This window comes from Botryllus schlosseri, chromosome 9 (genome assembly GCF_051294905.1).
Source record: "Botryllus schlosseri isolate E-star chromosome 9, Bs_hap1, whole genome shotgun sequence".
Lineage (NCBI taxonomy): Eukaryota > Metazoa > Chordata > Ascidiacea > Stolidobranchia > Styelidae > Botryllus > Botryllus schlosseri.
Genome location: NC_137244.1, coordinates 6287462 through 6300844, shown reverse-complemented (window position 1 = coordinate 6300844; position 13383 = coordinate 6287462). Strand labels below are relative to the sequence as shown.

Below are 13383 nucleotides of genomic sequence, written 5' to 3'. Positions count from 1 at the left end.
ATGTGTGACGTAATAATCGGCGATATATATTGCCGTTGAACACAGTTATTCGAATTCTCGCACTATTGCTGACGATGACCCCTGACGAGGGTCAGCCGAAAAGCTTCGGGAATAAATATGAATATTTTATTCAAATGTACATGTTTTTCTGGATATGCTTAGGATTAGAATTGCTGAATTTGCAAAAACTTGATATCGAATCAAGTTCAGTTCATATCTAATCAGAGCTCATTCTGATGAGCATCTCCGTTTACCAAATTTATGTTTGTCAAACTATCGAATGTGACTAGTCACATTCTATATTCAAACCATAGTGTTCCTTAGAACCGTTCCTTAGAACACTATGGTTGAACTCAGTTTCAATAAAACCACGCACAAGCTAATTGATGGTGTTGCCATGTGATCTCCTCCTTGCTCCATACTGGCCAATATCTTCTGTGGGATTTACAAAAAGAGATGTACTACCGCTACGTAGATGACGTATTCGTCAGGTTCAATAATGAGGCTTGATGTGATTCATTTCTGTACAAATTGAATAACCTTCATCCTTCTTTAAAATTCACCCTTGAAAAAGAAAATAACAATTCGTTATCGTTTTTGGATGTCTTTGTTAAGAAGATGGGTAACAATTTTGTCACCTCTGTTTATCGTAAGGCTGCATTCATTGACCAATATGTTTTGAGCAATTTATTTTGTCCAGTCACACTGGAAATCAATTTGATTAGAACCTTTGTGCAAGTGGAATTCACAATACGCACTGAAGGTAAATTGGACTCGGAAATAGATAGGCCTACCATCAAATCTATTTTTCTAGCTAATGGCGATCCTGAGCACAATGAAATAACTATTGAATGAAAACATCCAGCTTACCACAAAGAAATGCCCGAGAAAGTGCCCTGTTTACTTGTATCTTCCGCGGATTGCGCAGTAGCCTAATAGGTTTGAAAAGCAGATCAAATACGTCGTGAATCGTTGTTTTCCTCAAGTGGAACCTCGTGTTACATTTACTACGATATCTTCGTTACCTGCACCACGTAAAGATGTGCTACCTGCAACATAATATACCAATATATATTAGGGTTGCCATGCGTCCGGAATTTCCCGGACATGTCCGGAACTTCACTGTTCAAACTAGCGTCCGGGAGGAATTTCTAAAATATGCCAAATGTCCGGAATTTTTAAGATTTGACGACGTAGGCTCATAATTTTTTCGTAAATCAACATAAAAACATTATTTTTGGGAATATTTATGCTGATGCATGATATTTTTCTTCGCGCTGCGCGCGATTTACTATCACATTTATTGATTTTGATATGAAGACTACCACACCCTCGCAAAAACTGCAATAAAATCTAAATAAAAACAACCTCCATTTACTGGAATAAGCCTAATCGTAATCGCGGTTATAGGAGAACGGTATTCCTAGAGCTCGTTAAGGCCGTTTAAATGCTTTATTCAAAGATGGTTCCAAACGTGGTGGTCGTTATTGCCTTTATTCTGGGGTTCGTGAATATGTTGAACGTAATCAGCTTCCAATATAGCCCGTGTGTAAGTCCGGGCAAAGGTGCTGACTTCTTTTAGTAATCAGCTTGTCCAATTTTGATCTGGGCCACGGAACATTTTCAAATTGGAAATGGGGTCGCGACCATAAAGATTGGAAACCACTGGATGTGGGGTGCTTATAAAGCTCCGTGGTGCGCACCGGCATAAGGCTGATAAACGATCTTATCGGTTGGGCATGAACATGACTTAACGATGTACAATAACGCTCCCTGTATTTTCGAACTCATCATCCTCCACCAGCTCTACCGCTGACTCTGATCATGTGGGCGGAGAGTAGTAACTCGCTATAGTAATATATGAAGCAACCGAACAACCAATATTATTGACAGAATTCATTCAAAAAATTTAGCGACAAGATGCATATAGAAACCAGATTCATATAGCAAGCCCCCCCCCTCCGGAAGTTGCATCGATTACCCTATGGTGGGCTCAAGATCATTGTTGATTTGGGCGGGAAGGGGCTGAAAACATGTGCTTGCGGCTCCGGTTACACAGCACACAGCCACATACTCCTGAACCGGATCGTGACCACCTCTGGTCTATGAGCAAAGCTTTGCTAGTGTGACGTCATAACTCCTTTTCAAATCCACTAGTGGGCGCTAAAGGGTGTCCGGAATTTGGGTCACAGAAATATGGTAACCCTAATATTTATGCAAATGCGACGGTCGTTATGTGGGTCTCTCATATCAGCCTTTGCAACGGAGAACTCACATGTTCCACGACCATGTCATATCAGGCGATCCCATAATGATGATTCTTCTACCTCGTCATCACAGTCCCTCAAGACCATGTGTGACTTGACTGTGATCAGAAAACATCTCTTGCAACGTCCAGAATGTGCCAAATATTATAGTAGCAATCCTTTCCCATAGAATAGATAGATTCTCGTGTTTGTTGTTTTTCTCATTTAAAGGTTCTCGAATCAACCATTATACACCTGCAACAACCGATCTTCTGTCGCAATAAGGAGCATCTCTACACCCTGGTAATATTTCATTAGTTTTGTGTTGTTAGTCTGCTATTTTATCACAGAATTTGTCCATGTTATGCCGTTACTGTAGGTTTGTTATTGCTGATCGCGACTCTGTGTGACATTATTACGTTACAACGACAATATTCTTTCTATATTTTGAATTTGCTTAACCTCATTTACTGATGAGAGTCAGCCGAAAAGCTTCTAGTGGAAATGAATTTAACAATAATAATATAATGTTTGCTGCTACAACTAGAATTATTTGTCCAAGTGTTGCTGGGGATTCGAGTACTAGAATCAAAATCAAGTCTTATTCTAATGATTCGATTTGAGTATTGATGAAAGATTTTTTAGGCCCCTTTCCATTAAGAGTTATATATTATCAACGAGAATTTTGGTTTCGATATGTTTGTTTCATGACTTGGACGCCTTGAAACCTCAATTGGCCGTATTGCAGCATGTTGTACCAATGATATATATGATTGGTTGTACTACATAGCTATGCATGATTGTGGACATGATATATCTGTTAAGCAGTGATCAACCTGCGGCATTGTCACAAAGTACAATGAAATTGGTATTGTCGAAAAAAGATCAAATTCACCGTATGCGGTGTGGGACTGGAATTATTTTGTTAGTAGTCACATAAGAGGCGCGTAAGTGAACTTTTCACATCATCCTTATGACGTCAATGAACGATACTAGAAAATTCGATCTGGAATCGAATCATTCAAGAACTTGATTCGCTCAGTCCTATTTCCCGCCGATGTGTCAATTGTGTCAGTGTTTTGTAACTGTGGACACTTTTTTAGAAATTTGGAACTTGCAAAACCGGACTAGAATTCACAAAAACCGGTAAATTTTTCCCACTTTGTGATCGGTTGACTAAAAACAAAAAAAAAAAGGTCATCTTACCCGCTCAGAGCTCAAAATACCGTTTTTCTCTGCACATTGCATGAACTGTATGCCGAAACAAAAATACTGCAATGTCGGAAGTTGCATTGTGTAATCTAGCTTCGTCCCGAAGCTATGTTGCGTCTCAACTTCATCCAATTTTTCCAGTCTGGAAAGTCACGTTCTAGTTGGATTTTGACAATCTGTTTTTCTGCTTGCCAGTGGGAGGATTCAGCAGAGGATGAAGATTGCAATGAGGAGCCTGAACCATCCTCCTTGGATACAACCCCCAACATGGGTAAGTCGATATTATTACTAGTATATAAGAGTAGAAAACTGACCTATCTGTGTATTGTCTGTAAATCCAATACATTTTCAAATCCCGCCATGATTTAGACGACTAATGTAAATATGGTGGATTCTGTGTCTCTATTAGAGTGGATGTGCATTAGCTTGGTAATTTTCTACTGGTTTTGCAATAAAATGAAAGATATGACCGTATTCGATGATATTCTGCAGTGCAGAATTATCTGAGATCTCGTTTAAAGCCACGATAGTCATCGCAATTTCAAATAATGATTGCCCTACTCATCATGCATCAATATGCCTTCCTACCTACCACACAAATGAATTCGCCTGGCTGATAAATATTTGATGTTGCTTTGCGCGAGCTTGTCAATGTGTCGAATGAACACCAGCCATTTTTGTCATGTGCCCGGTTGAATTTGTATTTTTACCTTGTAGCTCCAAAGGCCCTATACAATTTTACAGACTGAGTAAAACAATTTTTCCTTTGCAAGCTGCGGACTGGTCAATTTCTCTTGAATGTTTAGTTTTTCGCCTAGAGCAAATAGAGCAATTTATCATTTTTTGGATATTCGTTTTGAATTTGATAAATATATTACCTGGAACCAGCAGCGGTTGATGATATTTCTAGTTATCATGTTTTGTTTTCGGGGAACGCGACATGATGTCATAGTGTGTATGGCATGTAGCTATTTTAGAAGATAGCTCAATCAGTGTATCCTGTTGCTTGAAATGGTGAAACCCGCCATCTAGAGCGGCTGGTCGGTAGGTTCGCAAACATCTTACTTTGGAAGCAATAACTTGTAGGAATTACCAACCTGTATTCATTCATGATATACTGTAGATTCACAGCAACGAATCTGTAGTTGTGAAAACACTTTGACAGAGAATTACTGTCCATCGATAAAACAAACTTACAAGTAGAACCCCTGAATCGATTCACATGACTTAGCATGCAATTTATTATGTGCCTTACACGGATGAAATTTATGAAGACAATATGCTGGTCAATACTGAAAATTTGCTCTTTCCTTTCAGATAATTTACCAGAGGGTTGGGAAGAGAGAGTCGATTCAAAAAGTGGCCACAAGTACTACCTCAATCACATTCTTAAAACGACACAGTGGAAAAAACCAACTGAGCCTGCAGTCAAGGTAAAAGTAAGATCACAATCTATGTCGTGTTGCATTGGATATCTGAATCTGGTTGACTCTCACGTCATGACTGGTCAGTATTGTTACACACCGTTGCATTCTATTCATAGCAATGACTAGTTGTATTGTAAGAAACAACCGTGATGGTATTTTGCGAGTATAACATGTTGGTAAACAGCTCATAGTAAAGTAAGTGTGGGGTTTTTACTATTGAAGGTTTGTGTGATTGGGAGATAGAATCCCTGTGATGTATTTCTGGCAGTGACAATACCGAGGTTAACCAACTGTACTCTCATAGGGTGTTAGAATGTTATTGCAACCTGTATCTCAGCTAGCGACCAAATGATGCGCCAATTGATGAATTTATACCATTTACAATCAGTATGAAAATAGTTGATAATTATAGCCTAGTAAATCCTATGTGTATAATTCATTATGTGTGCATAGTGCATCTCTAACATCCACTGTTGCTTTCTTGGTAGCCCTCTGCGAAGAATAGTTACCTGCCCAAGGGATGGGAAAGTAGGTATGGGCTTTCAATTGTCGCTTGTCTGGTATTTATGTCGAGTTATGGTTCGTATACATCAGTGGTCGGGAACCTTTTCGTCCGAAGAGCCATATATTGAGTTATTTACCTTATATTTTCCACTTCAACTCCCAAAGAGCCATACATGTCAATCAACTCTTACGTCACAATAGAAAAGTCATGACGTCGTGGTAGCACAAATTTGAAATTACTAATGGGACTCATCATTTGCACCGCATCTTGAAGCTGGTTGCCTTATTTCAGTAAAGAGTATGCGAAACTTAAGTTACATAGATATTTTGCAAGTTATATGTTTTAAATTGTATTGCACTGAGACTGATATGATATTTTTCGTAGACAGCAGTCAAGGTATCAATCTACTTTTACATGCTTTTTACAGCCAATGCGTTTTTTGGTGGTGTTGCATGGTATTCCTGATGGATCTGTAGTCTGCTTGTTGATAATTGTTGAGTTTAAGCTTCATACAAAATTTGAGACTTCCGTCAGTGATACGAGATCTTAAGTTCGTCTTGATGCTATTCTTAAATGCAAGCACCATGATGTCATACGCATATGTGGATTCAAACATGGTCACTAGGGTTGTTCAGATCTGAAAAATTGTCAGGAAACTTCGATGCTTGTGACCCAAATGATGGTTTAGTACATAAAAACACTTTTATGAGCAATTTTGGTCGTCTTCCTCGTGATCTTCTATCCCCGAAAAGCCCCCAAAGATGCACGGGGCAATTCTCCTTACTGCTTGATCTGTAGTGTTGACCATGTCACCGGTTTATAGCTTTTGTGACGTTATCATTCAAAAACGGCCATGTAGAGACGAGATATTGCAATAAAATAGATATGTCTTCAAAATTTCATTGAAATGCAGTCCTGTAAAGGCCACATGCATCTCCGTTTTGCTCAGCAAAACCTGTCCGTCATGCTCATGGGAATCATGTATTCGTTGCACCATTGACATCGGCTTTGTTTTGGATCGTACACTGAAGAAGCGCCGTTGGGTTGCAATTCGTGACCAAATACTGATATTCCCAGTTAGTTTTCAGCCATAAGGTATTATTCAAAGGTATGTAATGTCAGTAATACTTTTCTCAACTTCAAATCATCTGTAAAATACCGAGTTATCTTATTTTATGGTAGACTGCAATTTAGTTGAAGAAGAAAGCCTGAAACAATGCAACAACACAATTTTCAGCGCTTGCCTTATAGGTATTCTTGTCATATTCCATACGTTGGCAACCTCTTCAACAGTTAGAAGGACATAGTCCTGCGTTGTGGTAGTTTCGGGGTAATTTTTTTCAGATATGGCGGATGTAGTAGAACCTCATCTAGAGTCGGTAGCTTGGAGTGACTAATACACTCAGATAAATATCCGACCGAATAGTGACCAGAATATCAGACCAAATAGTGGGCAGACCTGAATCTTGTTCATGGTTGGTCCGCAAAACCCATATCCACTTTGTTTCAGACATTCTTCTGCAACTAAATTGCAGTCTACCATAAAATAAGATAACTCGGTATTTTACAGATGATTTGAAGTTGAGGAAAGTATTACTGACATTGCATACCTTTGAATAATATCTTATGGATGAAAACTAGCCGGGAATATCAGTACTTGTTCACGAATTGAAACCCAACGTCGCTTCTTCAATGTACGATCCAAATCAAGCCGATGTCAATGGTGCAACCAATACATGATTCCCATGAGCATGATAGACAGGTTGCGCAGAGTGAAATCGATGTGCATGTGGCCTTAATAGGACTGCATTCAAGTACAATTTTGTAAACATGGCTATTTTATTGCAATATATTATCTCTACACGGCCGTTTTCAACTGATAATGACACAAAAGCTATAAACCGGTGACGTGGTCAACATTATGTATCCCGTAGTAAGGAGAATTGCCCCGTGGATCTTTAGGGGGGTTTCGGGGATAGAAGATCACGACGAAGATGACCAAAATTACTCATAAAAGTGTTTTTATGTACTGAACCAGTGGTTCTTAACCTTTTTTCTTCCAGCGCCCCCTTTCAAAAATTATTGTGCTCCAGCGCCCCCCTACTTCATATTGTAAGGAATATAATAAAGACAATGAGTAAGAGGGAGGGCCGTAACAGCACTTCGTTAACCCCCCTAAAAACGATTGCCTTGCGCACCCATAGCGTGATAAACCGAACTTCTGAGGGCTTCGCCCCCACGAACCCCATATCGTGATTTTGATGGTCAGCAAAGTTTGTGTGGCCTTGTCGCCCTAGGTACCAAAATTTTCCATAATGCATGAATGAATGAATGAATGAATAATTAGATATGTAAGTTGCTATAAACTTTTTATCCTCTCAGCCCACGTAATCAGATTTACCAGTAGCACTGAGTGAGCTGTTGTATAGGAAAATAAAGGGTACGTAATTAATAATTAAACATATTCGGGCGTGCCCGCAGGTACAATTATTCGTTACCAGGGCCGTTACAGCACTTCGTCAGTCCCCCCCCCCCAAAAAAAAACAACCGTTGGTCCTGGCCCCTCATCGGGTGATAAACCAAACTTCCGGGGGACTTCACTCCCAGACCCCCATTAGGCTGTCCGCTATTTGCTGATAGCCTATTAGGTATCTAAATTGGATGACCATTTACTGAGACAGCTATTCTCGCCTATTCGCGCGAAGTGCGAAAAATTTCACTAATTAATGATTGAATTGGTCAATATCATCGGGAATTGCATGTAAATTGAGATCAATTTTTATCCTCTCTCTGCTCACGTAAACACATTTACCAGTAGAGCTGAGTGACGTGCAATGTTCCCTCTAAGCTGCGCACGTGCGCAGTGCTGACACGGTCTCTGCGCACAGAAAATCTACGTTTCGCACAACAAATCCGGAGGTATTACCTTTTTTTAGTCGTTACGCACTGTTGTCCAAGGGTCAGCGCAGTGAGTTGTTGAGTGTGCGCAGACTCATCAAAACTTAAAGCGAACATTGTGAGGTTTCTTGGAAACTGTAGGGCCCGTTACTAATAATTAAACATATTCGGGCGGGCGAACCCGTTGGTATGACTTCGTTGCATGATGTTATTTCGTGACCCCCTGTCTGCAATATCACAAAATATAGAATCGCTCAGCAGGGATATCGCCCAACTGGAATATCCCTGTCGCCCAATCGTACTAAACTAAAAGACGCACACAATTTCAGATTGGTATTTCTTCACTGACATATAGTTTTTCCCTGCCAGATGGAATTCGTTTCCTGGGGTTCAGATTGCCAAGACAGGAACATTCGGTGTCAGTCATTTAGGCGCCCATGGACAATTAAATCTATGTGTATTTTGAAGGCTATATGTAACGAAGTTTTCGGTGTTAATTTGCTCTGAATACTCATTAAGGATATGTCCTGTCACCACATCATCTACTGCGAAGCCATTTCTCTCCAGCGCCCCCCATACCGCCCCCCATATCGCCCCCTGAGCGTTTCCGCCCCCCTTCAAGATCGCCAGCGCCCCCTGGGGGGCGCCTGGGGGCAAGGTTAAGAACCACTGTACTAAACCATCATTTTGGTCACAAGCATCGAAGTTTCCTGACAATTTTTCAAATCTGAACAACCCTAATGGTCACTATGCAGCAGTATTCATACCCACTGTAATGAGTGATGCGTCACTCGTCAGTGAGGTGGGGTCAGGGAAGGCACGTAGGGCAGTGCATCACCTGTCAACAGAATTTTGAACATTTTTACTACCAAAATGACACAATTTGCCAAATTATTGTTCGAAAATAAAGCGTGAAGAGGGAGGTGAGGCACGGTCGGGCCATACCTTAAGGGGGCACTTCTCTTTAGAAATATTTTTTCTGTGTTTTTTTTTTCTTCATCGATCTAGAACGGAAATTTCACGCTCTTTCCAAATATGTCATTCTTTTTATGATATTCCAACTCCTTCTTATCCAAAACTAGTTTCTTTTGGGGACCATTTTACAAAAAAAAGAATTACAGCCCAATTTTTGCTGCAGTCATGTTCATTCTAATCCAACATTCGACTTTGCTGGTCGAAATAGCGCCACCTGGCGAAATCTCTGCTGTAGAGCTTGAAATTAGTGTTCTAGCCAGTCTGCCTTCATAAACTTGACTGCTTCACAGATTCGGTAAACAGGCGAGGTGAGGCTGTGTGTTTTTTTCATTTATTTTTTGATTTGTTGACTGATAACTGACCATATTGGGTAGTATTTATTGTATGTTTATAAATAAGTGCTCTAGCATGTCTGCTTTCATATACTTGGCTGCTTCATTGATTCAGTACCAAGGAAATGGTCGAGATGAAGGTTGTGTGTTTTCCTATTTCATCTGTTTTTATTCATTGACTGCTGACTGGCAATATTGGGTAATATTTATTGTTTCTGGATAACTGTCTTGGATTGGTTTTCATTTCTAGCTATCAATTTGCCTAGAATGAGTCGATCAAGGAAATTTAGAGTTTTAGAAGAAACTTTGAAATGGAAAGATGCATTGGTGGATTCACCAAAACCCAAAATGAGTCATTCGTCGTGACTATAGTGGCAAGGTGCCTCAAGAAAAGGTACTTATGAACTATGGCAGTAAAACATGCTGTAGCTACGTCCGTACTGAACTGGAATATTGGATGTAGTGGATACTTGAGTGTTCTTGAAAGCCTAAACTTGCCAGTGAACACCTTCACAAAAATGAAACTTGTTTGAAGGACAAAAAAAGAAAGACTGCATCTCGACGCTCTTTCGCTGTGAAAAATTGAAAGAGTTCAAGAGTCCTAAGACACATCAGACTATGTGCCTGGCGGCTATAAATGCTCAGTTTGTGTTATATATGGTTCAATGTGTGATGCAAATCAACTAATATGGTCATTGATGTCATGATCAGTGTTCATATCCTTGTTTTTCGAAGTTATTGTGGTTTTATTTTTTCAAACGCGATTTTCTCAAAATATACTTTTTCTGCACAAAAATTGTATCTGCTTGGCACCTGCTTGTTCGATTCATCTGAAATTTTGCACAAATGATGGTTAGGGTATGTATGAGCGTTTTCTCAAAATTTTGTCCAGAAAAATTTTTACAGAGAAAACAATTTTGAAAAAAATGAAAATTTAGGGTTCGCTGACAAAAAATATCATAAATTTTGTTAGAAAACCTATTTTTGAAAATCCCTCAATTGTTTTGTAGATATATATATGTACTATTACTACAGCAATATTTGAAGGAAAATCTTGAAAGACTTTTGAGTTTTTAGGATTTTTAATGCGCGTGTTCAATATTTTCATGTTTTTTTGAGTAAGCGTACCGGTGGGGTACATGCTCATGGTATAACATAAAGACCATATCTGGAAAGGAAATTTCCTGCCCTTTCCAGCAATGTATGAATCATGGGGCTCGCATCCACCTTTAGGAATTTATGACTACAAACGTGAACACCTAAAAAAATCATTTTTAAAGAGAAGTGCCCCCTGCGATAGAGCAATTAATCGTAAATATCATAAAATTTATAATAACTGATATTAATCGAATGTGTTTGTCACACTGATTCCGATTCGACTTTTCAATTCTCAAGATATTCGGAGGTAACATAACGTAGAGCCACACACCTACATTTTAACAGCGACTACAAAGCTACGTTATCAATCAAGAACGTGGATAGTTATTGCGTTGTTAGTAATTTGAATTTGTAACTGTGAATGTCACTACGACGGCAGTTCATTTCTCGCCGTAGATCAGTAAGACAATGTGTATTTGAAAACTACATTGTCGTACAGGCGCCTAACTAAACCCTTTAATCAATCAACGTGTGCAATCCAAGATTTTATGGCGGGCACCTCGAATTCGCGAATGATATTGGTCGCCGGCACGACAGCAACTTGAATTTGAGAACTTTGATAAGGGGGTCTGAGGCTGTCTCCCCTAGCCTCTCAAAGACATGTTTATATTGCCACATGAATAATTATACAGGTCGTGATGAAGATTTATTAACAAGTCGCTACAATATTGATAAATTAGGCACAAAAATAAAAATTTCGCAAAGAGCCATATCTTATGCCCAAAAGAGCCATATATGGCTCGCGAGCCATAGGTTACCGACCACCGTTATACATGGTGATTGATTAGGAGATTCGCAGTTCTCAATTCTCAATTTGTGGATTTACTTTTCTGATGTCGTATTTACAAAGTATGCCGTCCCGGTAGTGCTTCCTTTGCAAAGATGCAAAGATTTGAAATAGCCATGCCGATAAATTGCAAGGTTGTGTGGCGTGCACAGCAGTTATCGCATTAACTTGCAAAAACAACCTGGCGGCAAGCATGAGATGTCATTTTTTCCAAACCCATCTCTATTCACGTTGCAATCGCTTAGCTGCATAACTGACGTTTTATGATGTTTCAAATGTCGATCGAGCATAATAGCATGCGACAATTTAGCATGTGGGTCAAGTAAGGTTTAGATTTAGGGTTAGGTTAGGATTTTGGTTTTGCTAAGGGTTAATTTACGTAGTAGGGTTGGGTTTAGGGTTAGATTTGGGATAGGCCTAGTTCAGTCGCATGCTCTTATGTCGGGCAACTTTGCTGCACATTCGTTCCTAGGAAAGTTTCCTTAATTCGAAGTTAGCCTTTGAATTTGTATTGTATCATTGCAAGTCATACGCATACAGAATGCCTTGACGTTGGTAACTTGTACGCAGGACCGCGTCTGGTGGAAAAGTATTTTTCATTGACCATAACACGAAAACAACGACCTGGAAAGATCCGCGGTTGTCGCCTCCTCCTTCCGTGTGTGCTGAAGACTTGGGACCATTACCGGTGAGATTATGCCAATTTCGATTCTCTGTGGATGTGCACTGCTGTTCGCCACAAACCTTGTAGCTTTCCTGAATTAGCTATATCACCTAGCATGATTTCGATTTTCTATCAATTCATTTATAGACAACTTGTCTTATTTTGATAATGCCTGGTCAAATAAAGTACCTAGGTGATTTGATTTCGAATTGCGTACCATAAATTGGGGTTTCATTTGACAATTTTTCACAATTTCGCTTTATATCATGGAATTACTGTAGTCCAGGGAAGTAAGATTTGTGTTTTTCTGTGCTCATGGAGCAAAAATTAGAATTAACTATTCCAAAATGTATTTTGTCATAAATAGCTAGCGTACCATAATTTTTTAATTATCCTTTCCAAAGTTAAGTTACCCCAGCATGTGGGGTGACTCTGGACAATGTAGTTATTTGTATATCTTTTCCCTCTATTGTTTATAAAACCTGTTAAATGACGCTTATATGGTCAGAGTTGATGAGATGAAGACTACTTGCAGGTCCGTGCTGCCCAGATTTCGATCCATGGATCACTTGCTATCAATGTTTGGTTGTAAGAAGTTTATTAAACATCAATTTTGATAAAATTTACCCCCCCCCCCCCCCCCCCCGCAACACATTTATCAATGATGGATCAAGTTTATCTGGTAGAGATATTAATCCACTGTTTATCGTGATTACTTAGGGTATGGCCTCAGGAAAAAGAAATGAACCTCCAGCAGCAACATCTTTCCATCAATAACCATTTAAATGGTTCACTGCTTAGCTTAGTGTTCAAAGTTACCCAAGGTATTAGGTTAGGGTATTAGGATAGGGGTGGTGGTGGATAGAGTAGATTTGGGGGTGGGTAGGTGGTGGATTAGGGGGGGGGTAGAGTGAGATGGGATGGGATGTTTGGGGGGTTGGGATAGGTTGCAGGTGGAATGGTTGCGTTTTGTGGGTCGATAAATGCAATGTGATTTATCGCGCGAGCGTTTAAATGGCTCGCTTAAATTATTCGGTATATTTTACTTCTTATATCTTGGTCAATATTTTGGGCGTATTCATTTTGTATGTCGAGTGCATTTTTCCATTCCCACACAAGGGCTTTCACGTTCATAAAAGCTTGTATTATAGTCGGAGCTTGCGGTCCGTCGTATACGTT

General features: G+C 39.6%; 1 protein-coding gene across 3 annotated transcripts in view; it reads left to right on the top strand.

The window, feature by feature from the left end:
• The window catches only part of LOC145446937 (E3 ubiquitin-protein ligase NEDD4-like), a 42128-nt gene that overhangs the window by 14242 nt on the left and 14503 nt on the right, over positions 1-13383 (top strand). The window contains exons 4-8 of one of the 3 annotated variants that reach the window (XM_080325326.1): positions 2478-2549; positions 3654-3729; positions 4776-4897; positions 5374-5417; positions 12111-12228. In XM_080325326.1, the coding sequence (XP_080181452.1) occupies positions 2478-2549; positions 3654-3729; positions 4776-4897; positions 5374-5417; positions 12111-12228 (432 nt within the window). The remainder of the gene's footprint in view (positions 1-2477; positions 2550-3653; positions 3730-4775; positions 4898-5373; positions 5418-12110; positions 12229-13383) is intronic. The other 2 variants (XM_080325327.1, XM_080325328.1) reach the window with 2 other exon arrangements.